Source organism: Suncus etruscus, chromosome 15 (assembly GCF_024139225.1).
Source record: "Suncus etruscus isolate mSunEtr1 chromosome 15, mSunEtr1.pri.cur, whole genome shotgun sequence".
Classification (NCBI taxonomy): domain Eukaryota; kingdom Metazoa; phylum Chordata; class Mammalia; order Eulipotyphla; family Soricidae; genus Suncus; species Suncus etruscus.
The window spans coordinates 72543515-72562205 of NC_064862.1; the positions used below are offsets into that span (position 1 = coordinate 72543515).

At 53.3% G+C, this 18691-nt stretch overlaps 1 protein-coding gene across 1 annotated transcript in view; it reads right to left on the reverse strand.

The window, feature by feature from the left end:
• CLIP2 (CAP-Gly domain containing linker protein 2) overlaps positions 1-18691 on the reverse strand; it is a 49952-nt gene that overhangs the window by 14793 nt on the left and 16468 nt on the right. The window contains exons 3-8 of the mRNA XM_049789492.1: positions 10417-10967; positions 5358-5482; positions 4446-4659; positions 3738-3935; positions 3008-3111; positions 1507-1567 (exon numbers count right to left, since the gene is read on the reverse strand). Coding sequence (XP_049645449.1) covers positions 1507-1567; positions 3008-3111; positions 3738-3935; positions 4446-4659; positions 5358-5482; positions 10417-10967 — 1253 coding nt within the window. The remainder of the gene's footprint in view (positions 1-1506; positions 1568-3007; positions 3112-3737; positions 3936-4445; positions 4660-5357; positions 5483-10416; positions 10968-18691) is intronic.

Consider the following 18691-nt stretch of genomic DNA (forward strand, 5'->3'; position numbering starts at 1 on the left):
CCAGGGCATATAAAGGGCACTGGAAGCCACAAACGGAAGCAGTCAGGGGAGTGGAAGACGGGGACAAGGCACCCGCCTGTCCTGTGAATGGGACCACATCAAGCTCAGAAGAGGCTGGGAATGGGGCCTCTGGCATAGTGAAAGCGTGAGGGGAGGAAGAGGAGAGGGCCTCGGTTGTGTTTGAGTCCAAATGGACAGGAGTGAGTTGGACCTGGGGCTGTCTGCTTGCCATCACCATGAATGTGGACACAGCAAGAACAAGATAGAGCGCTCACAGGTTCCACGCAGAATTTGCATGTGGGGCTCGGTCTCTAACATTGTGAGGTCGTCCAAGCACAGAGCTGGGAGCTGCCCCAGGGCACTGCTGCGTATGACCCCAAGATAGAAATAAAAAGAAAAAACTGTACCAAAGGGGATGGGAATTGCCCATATAGCACATGCCTTGCAGGCGTGCGACCCAGGGATGGATCCCCAGAACTGCAAAAAATAAAATAAAATAAAATAAAATAAACCACTCACACACACATCCCAGAATCAGAATTGAGAGCATTCTCAGCCTTGGACTTGAATTAGCTGTCAGGCACTGTCTGGCCACTTCTCAGCCAAAGCTGATTGGATTTTGATGGACACCTGATCCGAAGCAAACCAACCCATTGGCCTGCGTAGGACCAATCAACTTTGCTCTTGAGAATAGCTGGTATCTAATTGGTGCGGGGCTGTGGGCGTGGCCAAGACCCCCAGGAGAAGGGAGCTGATACACCCAGAGACTGGAACCAGGGCCTGATATTGAGTTATGAGAGCGTGGGGGGCTGCTGAGCTGGGAGAATCCGGGCTTGGGTGCGTGCTCGCTTCCCCGTAGCATGGATAAACCCCTTGTGGCAGGCACTAAGCAGGAAGGGGGCCTGCTTGCACCAGGCCACGCTGCTCCTAGAAGACTCCATGCAGAAAAGCCAGCCAGATGGAAGGCATCTCCTGACCCCAACATGGGGGCCACAGCAGCCTCTCCAACACCAGGCTGTGTCCAACATCTATTCTGTAGACACAGGAAGCAGAAGCTGTTCCAAAGGGGCTTGTGCAGTGCCAATGTGCCCATGCAGATACCAGCGCCCTGCATCTGATGCACCCCCTTGGGTGCTGCTGGTGGCAATGGGTTAAAACAGCGATTCTGGGGAGTTCTAGACCAGAGTCTCCTGGCTATTGGTAGGGATGCAAGCTCTCAGCTCTCACCAACTCCACCCATAGCCTGGAGTGAGGGATTCTCAAGTTTAAGGATTCCCCAAACCAAGGCAGCCTCCCTGTTTCATAAATGAGAAGAGGGCAAGGCTTAAAGTTAACACCAGGCTAGTGTGGAGGTGAACTCCTGGCCCCTACTTCATAGACATTCCCAAGCCTGGCCACTAGGCTGGTATGACGGAATCAGCCCCACACCTGACCCCAGTTCCCCTGTGACTGACCCTGGTGGCCAGGCTATGACCCTTGGCCTTCCCCATCCCTCCTGGCTGTTACCTCCAGGTCACCCTTGGTGATGGATTCCTCCTCCACGCGGAACTGCAGGTCCTCCACCTTCCTGCAGGGGAGACAGGGCTGAAGGAGTCATGGGGGACACACAGGCAGTCCCCTACCCCACAGGCTCTCACTCAGGCTAATGCTGGCACATGGGTGGGAGGAACTGAAGCCGGGCACAGGGTCACCCAGGGAAGACAGTGTGACAAGACTCACACAACCAGACCCTCCCTCAACAAGATTCCTACCAAGCCGCTTCACACGCTGTTGTTATGACACCAGATGTGAGGCTACCCAGCCCGGAGTGAAGATAAAAATAAGCCCCATCCCCGCAGGCAGACAGACACAGGGCTGCTCAAAGCTTGGGGGGATGGGTGGGGGGAGCACTGAGCTTCGGCTGCCTGGGGGTGGGGAGGAAGCAGTAGAATCTATAGATCTGCCTCACCCTGGGACAAGCCAACTTCTTCCTATGCACCAGCTATATCCTACCAGGTCGGGCCAGACATCCCATCTAACAGAGCCCAGCCCAACTCTCCACTGTCCTACATCACCTCGATCAGGCTAGGACCTTGAGCCTCAGTTTCCCTTCTGTGCAAGTTGAACTGAGCCCAAATGCCCTTCTAGAGACTCTCTTGAGAGCTGGTCCCAAAAGGGAGTGGAGGCAAGGCACAGGCTGTGAGGTCCTATACCAGACTTGTCACGAGGGCCCCCACAGATGTGAATTGCTTCATAGGCAGGGGATGTGGTGTTCTGTAGGATAGCTTGTCCCCTATAAAAATAACCCCCAGAGGTCGTTTGCCTTTCATGCGGCTGATCCACAATGGACCTCAGTTCGATCCCCAGCGTCCCATATGGTTCCCCAAGCCAAGAGTGATTTCTTAGCGCAAAGCCAGGAGTAAACCTTGAGCATCACCGGATGTGGTCCACTCCCCCAAAAACAAAACAAAATAAAACCCCCGCACTGAAAAATACCTCCCGGGCCAGAAAGATAACTCAATGGATAAAGCAAGAAGGCCTTGGCCTTGTTTGTGGGAGGCCCAGCTTCCATCCTGAAGCTACACAGTCCTGACCAGTGAGCCAGGAGCAACCCCAAATGCTGAGCCAGAGGGAACCCCCAGGACATCACTGAAGTAATTCCTCGTGAGAAAAAAAAAGTACATGAACCCCACACAATCAGGAAGTTCAGTGAAGAAACACATGTTAGGTTCTTTTTTTTTTTTTTTTGGTTTTTGAGTCACATCCAGCAGTGCTCAGGGCTTACTCCAGGCTTTAGGCTCAGAAAACGCCCCTGGCAGGCACAGGGGACCATATGGATGCCGGGATTCGAACCACCGTCCTCTGCATGAAAGGCAAACGCCTTACCTCCATGCTAGCTCTTCGGCCCCACATGTTGGGTTCTTGACTCAAGACCCTCTAGTGCTCGAATGTGGAAGATGATGCTGAGGCCTAGGCACAGGGTCCCAGGGAGGGAATGCAGCAGTTCCTGCCAACAGGGGGCGCTCACCTGCGCTCCTCCTCCAGTTGGTTGGACAGGTCCACCTTCTCTTTCCGCACACTGTCCACTAGCACCCGGGCCCTCTGCAGCTTCTCTTCGGCTTCTGCAACATACTGTGCCCCAGGCACAGGCCGGGACAACATCAGTCTCTGGGCTGTGGGTCCGGAATCGAGGGGCGAGGCCTGGCTGAGTGCCAGGACGAGGAGGCAACTACTACCCAGAGAGAATCTGAGCCACCTGCCCCCCAAGCCCCAGCATCCCAATCTCGCATCTCCCTTTACCCCGAAGGCAAAGATCCAAGACCTGGGGGGAGAGGAATGAGTCAGTCCCGAGAGGGGGACCCAGAATGGAGGACAAAAGTCAGAGAGATGAATGGACCTGGGGGAGACAATGGACATGAAAAGTGAGACAGGGCTGCCCAGCCCAGGAAGGTTCTGGAAGGCCAGGTGTGAAGCAGCTGTGCATACAAGGGTGGTTGTATGCTTTGTGCAGAACTGGAAGACCAGGAACATCGGGGAGCACAGAAGCACCTCAAGGCATAGGGGAACATAAAGGGGGGACAGAAAGGGGCGTGGCGGGATTGAATGTCCGTAACCTAGGAAAGGCTGCAGGTAGTGTTCTGACACTACCTGCAGCAGACTCGGGCACTGGAGGACATGCGCCAGTTCAGGAGGTGGGAGACACCCAGCATTTTGCTCCCTTCCACTCCCTCCCGCTCCCCCATTTGAGCCCCCCCCACCTGTTCATGCTGAGCCTTGAGCAGCGCAATCTCCTTCTCCACCTCACAGATGTGGCTGGTGGCCTTGGCCACCTCGGCACGCTCCAGGTCCCGCTCAGCCAGCAGCTGCTCGATGTGCTGTTGCTTCTCCTTCAGCGCCTCCTGCAGGGCAGTGGTGCCGGAGATCTTGCGGGCATAGCGCGAAGACGTCTCGGTGAGCTGCAGGGAGCAGAGGCGAGCCTTGGGTCTCAGGGTCAGGAGTGCCCCCTTCCCAAGTGTCCATCCTGACAAGACAGCGGTGGTGAAGCAAAGCCCGAACTTTGGGGCTCATGGTCTGAGCCTGGACCAGGAGCCTTCGGTGTCCTCAGAACTAGCAAATAGGGAGGGCTGGTGCCCAAATCTGCAGGGCCTGCGCTTGTGATCAACCTTGCCCCGTGTGACCTTCCTGCCCTGTGCCCTTCCCACCCCATATGACCTTCAGACAACATATAACCTTCTTGCCTCATGTGACCTTCCTGCCTTGTGTGACCTTCCAACCTCTGTGACCTTCCTGCCCCGTGTGTCCTCCCTGTCCACATGACCCCTCCTGCCCCTGTGCCCTTCCTGCCCTGCCCTCTGAACTCTCCCACTCTGAGGGAAGGGCTGCACTCCCCCAAATCACCACTATCATCACAAAAATGCAATGAAACAACACAGGAGTGGACACCTGCAGGTTCACCCCCACCTTACCAGGCCGCTACGGCTGGGCCGGCCCCCCACGGAGGAGGCCACGGAGCTGACGGAGCTGATGGAGGAGCTGCTGGGGCTGTGGGTCAGCGCCGAGACGCCCATGGCCATACGCTTGCTCTTCTTGCCCTTGGCAGGGCTGGTGGATGGGAAGCCAATGCGGATCACTTTGTGGATGGGTGCAAAGAGCCCGAACTTGGGAGGGCACTGGAAGTATCTGGAGGAGGAAGCACTGTGGCTGCAGCCTCATGGCTGGATTTCCTTGGAGACCCCACATGAGCAGAGATTTGAGACACAGGACTGTAGTTGGGAGCAGTTGTTGGGTCTGCTAAGCAGGGCTTGGCGCGGACATGTCCACTGCTCAGGAAGGCTCGGTCCAACCCCACCCTTCTTGGTGTTTCTGCATCATAGATATGGGGGCTCAGAGAGGGCTGTTGCTCTGCCCGTGGTCACACAGCAGGAGGACAGCCAATCAGCTTCCTGTCCCATCCTGTGCAGACCCAGTGAATCCCCTTGACCACAGAGCTCCCAGAAAGGAAGAGGAGACAGCTAGTGTGTTTTGGGGGGTCAGTGGCACACACTGCCTAACTCTGAAATTCAGAGCGGGTGGAGGAAAATGCCCCCAACAGGCACCCAGAACTGCTAGGGTACCCTCTCCCCAAACCCCTCTGGTCCTGTCCCTGCCCCACATCTTCCCTACTAAGGGCTCTGCTTGGGTCACCCCATCTCCCTGCACCCACCAGCTGCTTCCACAGCGAACCCAGAATCCTCAGGATCTGGCTGTGCCCAATAATGCAGTTCTCCAGGCCATGCCCTTTCGTAATGCTCAGCCTGGCAGCTGCTCATCCCTCCGAGATGGGCGTCGCAGCTGGTGTTGCCCTGTCCCTGAGGTCCCGCCTGCTCTGCCCTGCATACCTGGTGCCCGCCACTGCCCCATCGTTCTTCCCCAGGGGCTCATCCAGCTCCACGCCGCACCACTCGCCCTTGGCAAAGTCTGTCTCGCCCACATACCGCACCACGCCTGTCTTTGTGCCGCCAACCTGTGGGCACATGGGACATGTTGAGGGGTGCCAGGGTCGGGGGAGGGAGGTGGCAGGGCAGAGGCTTAGGACGTCTGGGAGGCTCAGTGTACAGGACCATGGGATTCAATAGCCAGCTGTTCTAGCCCCGCCCTGCCCAAGCGGTGCTGTGATGGGCCTGCAGGTCCTGAGCACCACTAGGAATGATCCAGGGATCACTACCCCACAGGACTCCAGTGACACTGTGTTCCTGAGCCCTAGCACAGAGGTGCTGGTGGCAGGCTGAGTATCGCTGAGAGTGGCCCCAAGACCCCTAGCAAACATCTATACCCCTGAAACAAATGCTGTGTGTGTTTAGGCAAGTTACCTAAACTCTCTGGACTCCCCCATCTTATTTTTATTTTTATTTTTTTTTTGGTTTTTGGGCCTCACCTGGTGACGCTCAGGGGTTGTTACTCCTGGCTATGCACTCAGAAATTGGCCCTGGCTTGAGGGATCATATAGGATGCCGGGGGATCAATACGTGGTCTGTCCTAGGCTAGTGCACACAAGGCAGATGCCTTATGCCCTGCACCACCACTCTGGCCCCATCTTTTTGTTTGTTTGTTTTTTATGGGCCACATCCAGCAGTGCTCAGGGTTACAATGGGAATCAAACCCAGGTCCATCCCAGGCTCCTGGGCTCCCCCATTTTCATCTGTTTAAAAAAAAAAAAAAACAGGGGGCCGGGCGGTGGCGCTGGAGGTAAGGTGCCTGCCTTGCCTGCGCTAGCCTAGGACGGACCGCGGTTCGATCCCCCGGCGTCCCATATGGTCCCCCAAGAAGCCAGGAGCAACTTCTGAGCGCATAGCCAGGAGTAACCCCTGAGCGTCACCGGGTGTGGCCCAAAAAACAAAAAAAAAAAAAAAAAAAAAAAAAAACAACAACAAGAAAGAAAAACAAAAAGAAAAAAAACGAAAAGAAAATAACAACAACAGGGGCCAGAGAGATAGCACCGTGAAAGAGTTTGCCTTGCATGCAGACAGATGGTGGTTCGAATCCCAGCATCCCATATGGTCCCCCAAGCCTGCTGGGGGCAATTTCTGAGCGTAGAGCCAGGAGTAGCCCCTGAGCAGTGCCGGGTATGACCCCAAACAAACAAACAAACAAACAAAGAAACAGGGGCTAAAGAGAGAGCACAGCAGTAGGGCATTTGCCTTGCATGTGGCCAACCCGGGAGGGACCCAGTTTGATTCCTGGCATCCCATATGGTCCCCCAGCCTGGCAGGGGCGATTTCTGAGTGTAGAGTCAGGAGTAACCCCCCCTGGGCGCTACTAGGTGTGGTCCAAAAATCAATCAATACTAAAAAAACAAACAAACAAAAAAACAAAAAAAACACTAACAGTACTTGGGGTGACTGTTGAAGATCGAACCCAGGTCCAGGCTAAATATGAAACCTGCCTTTGAGCTCTCTCTCGCTGGCCCTATAAAAAGTGTGTGTATATGTGTGCACATGTCAGTCGCATGTGAGAGTCTCAGTAAATATCCTCATATCTAATTCAAACGGCTGAGGTAGCTCCAGAACAGGAGACATACATGTGTGGGGCTCCGATTTCACGTCCCAGCAACCCCATGCCCTAAGAAGGCGTTCCCAGGGACCTGAGCACTACATAGCAGGTGCGGAGCTGCGGTAGTTTGAGTCGTGGGCACCACACCTGGGGACAGTTTCAGTTTTGCAAGGTGAAAGAGGTTTGCAGAAATGCTTCCAGACAGTGTCCACATAAAATACTAGTGGGGCCAGAAAGTTGGGACGGTGGCTAAGATATCTGCTATTGCTCACACTTAACCTATCTGATTCAGTCTGCAGCCTCTGTCACGAGTGCTTCTTTTTTTTTTTGGCCACACCCGGCGGTGCTCAGGGGTTATTCCTGGCTGTCTGTTCAGAAATAGCTCCTGGCAGGCAGGGGGGCCATATGGGACACCGGGATTCGAACCAACCACCTTTGGTCCTGGATCGGCTGCTTGCAAGGCAAACGCTGCTGTGCTATCTCTCCGGGCCCACAAGTGCTTCTTGACCACAGAGTCAGGAGTATGTCCTGAGAACAGCCTGGCAAACCACCCTGCTCCCCAAATTCTACTAAATTGGATCTTGGAAAGTGGTTAAGAAAGTGAACAGGAAGGAGGGGCGGAGAGATAGCATGGAGGTAAGGCGTTTGCCTTTCATGCAGAGTGTCAGTGGTTCAAATCCCGGCATCCCATATGGTCCCCTGAGCCTGCCAGGAGCGATTTCTGAGTGTAGAGCCAGGGGTAACCCCTGAGTACTGCCGGGTGTGGCCCAAAAACCAAAAACCAAAAAAAAAAAAAAAGAAAGAAAAGAAAAGAAAAGAAAAAGAAAGTGAACAGGAGGGCTGGAGAGATAGCACAGTGGTAAGGCATTTGCCTTGCACGCAGTCAACACAGGACAGACCCTGGTTCAAATCCCGACATCCCATATGGTCCCCAAGCCTGTCATGAGCAAATTCTAGCACAGAGTCAGGTGTAAACCCTGAACACCACTGGGTATGATCCAATTAGGAAAAAAAAAGGTCAACAGTATGTCACACACACACAGCTTTTTGGGGGCCATACTCAGCAGTGCTCAGGGCTTACTCCTGGCTCTGCACTCAAGCATTACTTAGAAGTGAGGCTGAAGCATTGGGGCAAGCCTTAAGGTGTCTGTCTTGTGTGCGCTAGCCTAGGACGAATTGTGGTTCAATTCCCGGCATCCCATATGGTCTCCTAAGTCAGGAGCAATTTCTGAGCGCATAGCCAGGAGTAACCCCTGAGCGTCACAGGGTGTGCCCCCTCCCAAAAAAAAGAAGAATTACTTAGAAGACCATATGGGATGCCAGTGATCCAACTTGGGTCAGCTGAGTACAAGGCAAATGCTCTCCCCACTGTGCTATAGTTCCAAAACCGATACTTTAAAAAAATTTTTTAAACTAGCCTGGAAGGCTCGGGGACCATATGGGATGCTGGGAATCAAACCAGATCCCTCCAGGGTTGGCCGCATACAAGGCAAATGCCCTCCTGCTGTGCTATCTCTCTGGCCCCAAAATCTGATACTTTATTAAGAAGAATGTTTAACTTTTTTTTTTTTTTTTGGTTTTTGGGCCATAACCAGCGATGTTCAGGGGTTACTCCTGGCTGTCTGCTCAAAAATAGCTCCTGGCAGGCACGGGAGACCATATGGGACACCGGGATTCGAACCAACCACCTTTGGTCCTGGATTGGCTGCTTGCAAGGCAAACACGGCTGTGCTATCTCTCTGGGCCCAGAATATTTAACTATTTCAGTACACCTTCAATTATCCCCCGAATCTTTTTTTTTTTTGGTTTTTGGGTCACACCCGGCAGTGCTCAGGGGTTACTCTTGGCTCTACACTCAGAAATCGCTCCTGGCAGGCACGGGGGACCATATGGGATGCCAGGATTCGAACCACTGTCCTTCTGCATGCAAGGCAAATTCACTACCTTCATGCTATCTCTCTGGCCCTATCTCCCAAATCTAAATTGGAAAGTTTCTTACCTGGAAAGGGCTCAAACTGCTGGCACCCCCTCCCCACCCCACCCATGTGTTCTTGATGCTGATTCACGGCCCTCATTTCTCTGAGGACCAACTGTTCTCCCTGAGAACCTTCTGGTGTTTCCATCGAGATGGGGTGGGCTTCGGGCAGTGTCCCTGGGGCAATGGGGGTGGGGGGGTGTCCAGTCCTTGTAGAGAAACCTTCCATGAATCATCCTTTCCCATCAGCCAGCACCGGGCCACACTCAAGACCCTCTGATAATGGCAAGAAGTGGCATGTCCATCTCACATGTGTGCTGGGGACAGTACTGGGAAGGATCAGGAGGACAGGTCCATGCTGGGCTATGCATGGCCTGTAGTTAACGTGTACAGCAAGGCCTACAGGCAAACATGGGGCCAGGGAGATGGCACTTGCCTTGCAGATGTGAGGCCCTGAGTTAAATCCCCCAGCACCACATGGCCTCTGGAAAAGCTCCCAAACTAAAACAAGCAAATCAAGCATTTATACAGGGGCTGGGTGATGGCTTCCGTGGCGCATCATCTGCCTGGAGTCTAATCCTGGCACTGCATATCCTCCTCTGCCAGGTCCACTGGGCAGACAGTCCACTAGCAATGTCCTTGCCCCCAAATAAACAAATGAACTAAAAAAACCCAAAAGCATTGAACCTTTAAATGCATTCCGACCTACAGGAGGGTGATAGAAACACGTATGTGTGTGTGTGTGTGTGTGTGTGTATGTGTGTGTGTGTATGTGTGTGTGTGTATGTGTGTGTGTGTTACACAAACCTGGAGGCACTTAGGGATTATTCCTGTTTGCGCTCAGAAATCACTCCTGGCAGGTTTGGGGGACCAAAAGGGATGCCAGGGATCAAACCAAGGTCAGCCAAGAGCAAGGCACAAACCCTCCCTGCTGTGCTATCACTTCAGCCCCACTAATATTATTATTATTACTATTATTTTGGTTTTTGGGTCACACTCTGAAGTGCTCAGAAATCACTCCTGCAGACTCAAGGGACTATATGGGATGCCGGAGATGGAAACCGGGTCTACCACATGCAAGGCAACCCTCCCTGTTGTACTACTGCTCCAGTCCAAGAAATGCTCCATTTTTGCTTTTATTTTGGGGGATGGTAGCTACATCTGGTGATGCTCATGGCTTATACCCAGCGGTACTCCTGGCTCTGCACTCAGAAATCACTCCTGGTGGTGCTCAGAGGACCATCTGGGATGCTGAATATCAAACCCAGGTCGCCTACATGCAAGGCACGTGCCCTCCACACTGTCCTCTCACTCCAGCCCCAGAAAAGCTCCTTTGTGAACAGAGCAATGACGGCCCAAAGAGGTCCAAATACTTGCCTAGGGGTCACAGGCCAGAAGGTTCCAGAAACCCTCCAGGCCAGGGGGACACTCACCAGCACACGGTCTCCCAGGCGAAGGTCCTTGTCTCCGCGCTTCACCGAGCCGCTGTCCGACAGGTTGGAGCCCGACTCGTTGCCCGTCTTGCCTGCGCTGCTGAGGACACTCTCCCGCAGCGGCAGGACACGGGCCCCCAGCGGTGGGGTGGCCGTCCCCGAGTGCAGTGACAGGTTCTGGGCCGTGAGCGACTCCACAGAGTGGGCATCGCTGCCTGAGCCCTCAGCCGTGGGCTGCCGGGAGAGCTTGGAGGGCCGTGTGAAGATGCCCTGCAGCGCGGCACACTCGAAGTAGCGTACGCCACCCACCGCGCCATCGTTCTTGCCCACTGGCTCGTCCAGCACCACGCCTGCCCACTGGCCCGGTGCGAACTGCGTCTCGCCCAAGTACTGCACCACGCCCGGCTTCACGCCGTTCACCCACACCCGCTCGCCCACCTCGAAGTCGCCCAGGAAGTCATCGCCCACTTCGCCCGCCTTGGGGCCTGGCTTCTCTGGGGCAGGGGCGGCCGTCGAGGGAGAGCCCGAAGCCTGCTTATGCAGCGGGGAGCCTGTGAGAGAGAGAAAGGGACAATGGTCAGGGAGGGTCAAAGATAGAGTCCAGTGGGGAGGGCATCTGCCTGGCATGGGACCGACCCAGGTTCGACCCTTGGCATTCCAGAATACTGGTAGAAGTGATCCCTAATGGAGCCTTTAGTTAGCCCTGAGCATAGCTGGTGAAACAAACAAAAAAAGAATACAGGGGGCAGAGCGGTGGTGCAGGGCGTAAGAGGCAGGAAGAAAGAAGAAAGAAAGAAGAGAAAGGAAGAAAGGAAAGAAGAAGGAGGAGGAGGAGGAAAAGGAGGAGAAGAAGAGGAAGAAGAATAAAGAAGGAGGGGGAAGAAAAGAAGAAGAAAAAGAAGAAGAGGAGGAGGAGGAAGAAGAAAGAAGGAGGAGGAAGAAAAGAAAAAGAAGAAGTGGGGCCGGGCGGTGGCGCTGGAGGTAAGGTGCCTGCCTTGCCTGCGCTAGCCTAGGACGGACCGCGGTTCGATCCCCCGGCGTCCCATATGGTCCCCATATGTTGCCAGGAGCAACTTCTGAGCGCATAGCCAGGAGTAACCCCTGAGCGTCACAGGGTGTGGCCCAAAAACCAAAAAAAAAAAAAAAAAAAAAAAAAAATGAAAAGAAAAAGAAGAGGAGGAAGAAGTGGGGGGAGGAGGCGGAGGAGGCAGAGGAGGAGGAGGAGGAAGAGGAAGAGGGAGAGGAAGAGGAAGAAGAAGAAGAAGAAGGAAGAAGGAAGAAGAAGAAGAAGAAGAAGAAGAAGAAGAAGAAGAAGAAGAAGAAGAAGAAGAAGAAGAAGAAGAAGAAGAAGAAAAAGAAGAAGAAGAAGAAGAAGAAGAAGAAGAAGACGACGAAGAAGAAGAAGAAGAAGAAGAAGACGACGACGACGACGACGACGACGACGACGACGACGACAGGCTGGCCTGCAAGGCAGGGCAGATACTGAGGTTTGGCCTGCAAGGCAGGGCAGATACTGAGGTTTGGGGCACAGATCAGTCCGGCATACTGATCCTACTCAGACTGTGGGGCTGGAAAGGGCAAGGCCCCAGCACCACTTGTCATTGAGCCCTGGGATGGTCCGGCTGCATCTAGAACTCTGCGCTGCCAGACCCAACCAACACTGAAGGTCGAGCCCGATGGGCCCAGCATTGCCCAGGAAAGCCGTGTGGCCCGAGCACTGCCTGGGTGTCCCCTGATAATAACCAAATCACAGCTGCCATTTAAGACCTATCCACAGCCTGACCTGGGCATAGCACTTCCTGTCTGCTCTGCCTCCCCTCCTTTTGCAGGCTGGAAGATTGGCAGTCACCCCACGCCACCAGGAAAGATGGGATTGCCCATAAGTTGTTTTGTGGCTCCCACAAAAGCAAGGCAGGGTCCAAGCGGGCAAAAGTTCTGGGGTCTCTGTCAAAATGTTCCTGCACCCTAAGAATACAGGTTGCCTGCCTGTCCCCACCCTCCTCATTACTCTGTCCTTCATCCCTCTGTCCTTCCCTGTCCCTTTGTAGCCTCTCAGTCCCTATTTGTCTTTGGTGACACACTGAGGTGTCTCCAGAAGCCCCGGGGGGCTTTACTTGGGGAGAAGCCACTCTCAGCTGTCCCCTTGCCAGCTGCCCGCCAGGCCACCCCCAGGTAATCTCCCTGCGTTACCCACCCAGCTCCAGGCTTAGACCAGCTGTTTCAACAGCTGTGAGAATCCACAGGGGACTGGGCCATGGACCTCTTTGGGCCCCCTCCTACATAACCCAGGGAGCTCAGAAACCTCTCAGAGCTTCTTCCCTGCAGGAACTTCCACATAGCCTAAGCATCCTCAGGAGGGAAGAGAGTGGCTGAGCTGTATAGGTACTGGAAAGTGCTAGAAGCTTCTGTGGTTGGGCCACTTCCAGCTTGAACAGAGCAGCAAAAGCCCAGCTCCCAGAGGCTCCAAGGGAAAGCTCAGCCTCCGCCCCTGGATGCAGGCATGAGGGGTGCTCTGAGGCCAGAGCAGGGGCTGAAGAGTGGGGTGCAAGGATAGAATTGACTGGGCTGTGAGGGCGAGGAGAGTCCCAGGCAGAGCTCCCCTGCAGCTCTGGGCCACCAGGCCCCGTGGCTGAAACGCTGGAGGGGACGGCAGCCTTAGTGCAAGGGAAGCAAGGCCCCGGGGGACCCAGAGAAGCAGGCTTCCTGTGGTTTGGGGTTATCCCAGGGCCTCTGCCCAGTCTCAACTTAGCCTGAGTTCTAGAGTGAGATAAAGAAAAGACAGGATGTGGTTTTGAGACCTCTAAATCCAGAACACTGGTACCTGAAGGTGGAATGCGGTTCCCCATGGAGTCTTGTAACTGCCTTATCTGGCCCCCTCCTGGAAGAACCCCCCCAGCCCATCACAAAAATGCTTGTTCCTGTATAAATAAAGATATTTAAAAAAAAGACAAAGATGAATGTTCCGATATGCTGATGTGTCTGGCCAGGGAGATGAACAGTTAGGAGTTAGGTGCTGACCCAGAAAACACTGTTTTTCTCATGATTTCCATTCTAAGCAATAAATACTACAAGCAGAGGACAGACCATGAGGCTGCGAGCCTCTAACCCCAGGACCTTTTCTCTTAGTTCTCTTTTCTTTTTTTTTTTGTTTTTGGGTCACATCCGACAGTGCTCAAGGGTTACTTATGAGCACTCCTGGCAGGCTCAGGGGAACATATGGGATGCCGGGAATCGAATCAGGGTCCGTACATGATTGGCCGCATTCCAGGCAAACGCCCTATCACTGTGCTATCGCTCCTGCCCCTTAGTTCTCTTTTCTCTTTTCTTAGTTCTTTTTTTTTCTTTTTCTTTTTTTTTTTGGTTTTTGGGTCATACCCTACAGCACTCAGGGATTCCTCCTGGCTCTACGCTCAGAAATCGCTCCTGTCGGGGCCGGAGAGATAGCATGGAGTAAGGTGTTTGCCAAGCATGCAGAAGGTCGGTGGTTCGAATCCCGGCATCCCATATGGTTCCTGAGCCTGCCAGGAGTGATTTCTGAGCGCAGAGCCAGTAGTGACCCCTGAGCATTGCCGGGTGTGACCCCCCCCCCCAAAAAAAAAAAAAAGAAAGAAAGAAATCGCTCCTGACAAGCTCGGGGGATCATATGGGACGCTGGGATTCGAACCACCATCTTTCTGCATGCAAGGCAAATGCCTGACCTCCATGCTATCTCTCTGGACCCCTTTTCTTAGTTCTTGAGGCATCCCTGCTTCAGGTCTGGTCACTGGGGCTGGGCCCCAACAAACCCTTACCTTCTCTGAGAAGCCTTCCTGACTGCTTCACTTATGAGTCAGTTCCCCAAATCCCTTTTTGTTGGTTTTAAGGCTATTAGTGCTCTGGGCTCACTCCTGGCTTTGAGTTCAGAGGTCACTTCTGGTGGAACTTTGGAGATCCTGTGCAGTGCCAGGGATTGAACCTGGGTCATGCAAGGCAGAGTAGTCTAACCACTGTACTCCAGCCGCCACTTCCCCTTTTCTTTCTTATTAGTTTTTGGGGTCACATCTGATGGTGCTCAGGAGCACCTGGTTCTGTTATTCCTGGTTCTGGCAGGGCGCAAGGGACCACCTGTGCGCCAGGGACCAAACCCTGCCTGTAGCCCACCCCTACTGTGTTCTCTCCAGTCCCTCCCCAAGTGCCCCTGCTACCTATCCCTCCGCATTTGCCACTGGTCCCCCTGTCCACCAGTGGCAGGCATTATAGCCCCCCCTTTTTCTCCAGCAGCTGGCTCACAGCTTGGCTGTCATGGGCCCTGATGCTGAAAACAAACCTCTCCAATGGACAAACCTCTCCATTAGACGTTTGCTAATAGGGCCCGGGCCACCCAAGGGTCTTAAAGCACCTGCAGGCAGTGGCTTTGACCCTGACCAAGTTCCATGGTGTCCCTGCCAACCCTGAAATCACATTTCCAGATCCCCACTGAACAGAGTAGGGAGAGATCACTCAAGTATTTCCAAACTTGAGAACTTTAAAGATATGGAGTGAAGGGCCGGAGCAGTGGCTCAAGTGGTAAGTCATCTGCCTTGCCCGTGCTAGCCTAGGACGAAATGTGGTTTGATCCCCTGGTGTCCCATATGGTCCCCCCAAGCAGGAGCAATTTCTGAGTGCATAGCCATGAGTAACCCCTGAGCATCACTGGGTGTGGCCCAAAAAAAAACAACAAAACAAAGATATGGAATAAAGAGTATTTCAGAGCGATCAAGAGATTTGCTTTGCAGGACTCACAGGAAAGGCCAGTGTTGTCTTCAATTCATCTCATTGCACAGGGGACATTTTTTACCTGAGCAATCACTATGTCTGATGTGGTCAAACCTGCCCTGAAAAATCCCACCAGCTCTAGTTGAGGCCAGGGGACCCCTGGGGCCTGCTCAGCCTGTGGCCTGGAGGGGGATCTTGCAGAACCCCTGGAGGGGGATCAGTGAGAACTGGAAATACAAATCCCTGACCTGCCACCCAAGAAGGAGCTGAACTACAGAGATGGGTCAAGAGGGAAGGCATTTGTCTGTGAGGCTGACACAGGTTCAAATCCCCATAATTGCCTCTGCCTCCTCCCCAGCACTTCACGTTGGGTGTGGTGGGGTCACAGAGTGTGGCCCTAAAACCAACAACAACAAGAAAAGTTGGGAGATGGCTTAGAGGGTTGGTGTGTGTACTGTGGGGACAAGGGCACCAAGACCCAGCTACATGGCCCCATTAGTACTTCCAGAGTCAACCTGCCCAAGAAAGTTACCACCAGGAATGAGATAAAATAGGAAAAGTGATGAAGGACAAGGAGGTGGCTCAGAGAGTCTCAAGCCAGACTTGCGTGAGAGGTTTGAAGTCTAGCACTACTAAATAAAAGTGATGAAAAAAGGGGCTGGAGTGATAGCATAGTGGTAGGGCATTTGCCTTGCATGCAGCCGACTCGGGACAAACCCAGGTTCAATTCCTGGCATTCCATACGTTCTCCCGGGCCTGCCAGGGGAGATTTCTGAGCATAGAGCCAGGAGCAGCCCCTGAACGCCTCTGGGTGTGCCCCCCAAAAAGTGACAAAAATAGAAAAAGTCGGGGCTGGGGGCTGGAGCGATAGTACAGCAGTAGGGTGTTTGCCTTGCATGCGGCTGACCCAGGATGGACCCGGGTTTGATTCCTAGTATTCCATATGGTCCCCTGAGCCTGCCAGGAGCGATTTCTGAGCTCAGAGCCAGGAGAAAACCCTGAGCCCTGAGCACCACCAGGTGTGGCCCATAATAAATAAATAAAATTAGTGTTTATAAAAGGAAAGAAAAAAAAAAAGGAGGGCCAGAGGAGTGGCACAAATGGTAAGGCATCATCTGCCTTGCCTGCGCTAGCTTAGGACGGAACTCGGTTCGATCCCCGGTGTCCCATATGTTTCCTCATAGCCAGGAGTAACCCCTGTGCATTACCAGGGGTGGCCCCAAAACAAACCAACAAACAAAAAGAAAGAAAGAAAAAGAAAAAGTAGGGAGCTCATATTGCACACATCTGACCCAGGTTCAAGCCCCAGCATCTCCTCTAGTCCCCCGAACACCAGGAGTGATCCCTGAGTGCAGAAGCCAGGAGTAAGTCTAAACACTGCTGGGTATGGCCCCAAAACAAACAAGAAATTAAAAGTGGAGCCCAGAGAGATAGCACAGCGGCGTTTGCCTTGCAAGCTGCAGATCCAGGACCAAAGGTGGTTGGTTCGAAACCCGGTGTCCCATATGGTCCCTGATGCCTGCCAGGAGCTATTTCTGAGCTGACAGCCAGGTGTGACCCCTGAGCACCGCCAGGTGTGGCCCAAAAACCAAAAAAAAAAAAAAAAAAAAAAAAAAGAAATTGAAAGTAAGATATTCAAAATGTAATAATTATTTATTTATTGACTTAGTTTGGGGGCCAGACCTGGTGATGCTCTGGGTTTACTCCTGGCTCTATGCTCTGGTGACCACATGAGGTGCCAGGGATCAAACCCAGACAGGCCGTGTGTAAGGCAAGTACCTTCTCTGCTGTCTTATCTCTAGGGCCTAAGGGACTATCAGTTTGGCCATTTCCTCTGGAAATAATTTAAAAGGAGGAAGAGGACTCAGTGATGGGTCATTCACAGAACACCCGCAAGCAGCAAGCAAGTGCCCGGATAAGGAACAGCTGTGGACCCAGGATCTGTCCTCAACTTCCTGCTGTCTTGGTGATATGGGGGGCAGGAAGTGAGGGAGAGACAGAGCAGGACAGAAAAACCAGTACAGCAGGGAAGGGAGTTTCTCTGCAGACAACTACCCCAGTTTGACCCCTGGCACTGCATATGGTCCCTATAGCCTTACCAGGAGCACAAAGTCAGGAATAAGTCCTGAACATGGCCTGGTGGGGCTTGAACAAAAAATTATATGTTTAATAATAATAAATAAAACATCCTACTGAGGGGCCAGAGAGACAGCATGGAGGTAGGGTGCTTGTCTTGCATGCAGAAGGATGGTGGTTCGAGTCCCAGCATCCCATATGGGTCCCCTGGGTCTGACAGGAGCGATATGAGTGTAGAGTCAGGAGTAACCCCTGAGCGCTGCCGGGAGTGACCCAAAAATTAAACCAAGAACAAAAAAAAAAAAAAAAAAAAGAAAAGAAAAGAAAATAACATCTTGGGCCCGGAGAGATAGCACAGCGGTGTTTGCCTTGCAAGCAGCCGATCCAGGACCAAAGGTGGTTGGTTCGAATCCCGGTGTTCCATATGGTCCCCGGTGCCTGCCAGGAGCTATTTCTGAGCAGACAGCCAGGAGTAACCCCTGAGCACCTCCGGGTGTGGCCCAAAAACCAAACCAAAACAAAACAAAACAAAAATAACATCTTACTGAGTGAGGTTGGGCTCAATCCTCGGCACCATATTGTTCCCTGGGGTACCCCACAAACACTGAATGGGAGTAGCCCCTGGGGGCTGCCAGATATGACCAAAAAACAAAGAAAAAAGACAAAAGGAATAGGCTTGCCTTGCGCACAAGAACCCAAGATTGAGCCAGAGTGATAGTACAGCCGGCAGGCTGCCTGTTTTGCATGTGGCTGACCTGGGTTCAATCCACAGCATCCTACATGTCCTGGAGACTGCCAGGCATGATTCTTGAGCATAGAGCCAGGAGTGAGCCATGAGAACTGCCAGGTATGGCCCCAAAACAACAAACAAAAGAACCCACTTTGATTTCAAGTCCTGTGTGGCCCCACAATCCCACCGGTGGCCTCAGCACAGTCCAGCCGATGCCTCAACCATCAGGACCTCTAGTACTACTTATGAGGGTTTCCCCCCAAAAAAGAAAACCAAGAAGGACCTTGTGAGGCCGGAACAAATCCTGCTGTGGCTGCAAGACTGACTGCCAGAGCCCCTCACACACCCGTGTCTTGGGGGCCATAACACAGCAGGCCCCCACCCTGTGCCTGCCCCAAGCCAGCCCTCAAGACATTTCTAGAATCTCTGCACCAAGATGTAGGGGATAGAACCCCCATTACCCCTACCCAACTCTCCCCCAGCCCAAATCCACCACCACGGGAATCCATATCCCACCCAGTTCCTAGTCTACATGCATAGCCAGAGCACAGAGACCCGAGCCCCAAAGCTTATCCTTCCTTGCCAGATCTACAGGAGAAATCTGGTACACTTCAGCCAGCCCCACACTAGCCCCAGAAATCCCCCTGTGCCCTAATTCAGGTGTCCCCACGATGTTGCATCCAGCCAGCCACTCAGTCATCCTCTGTCTTTTCCCTAAGCCAGACGGACGGACCC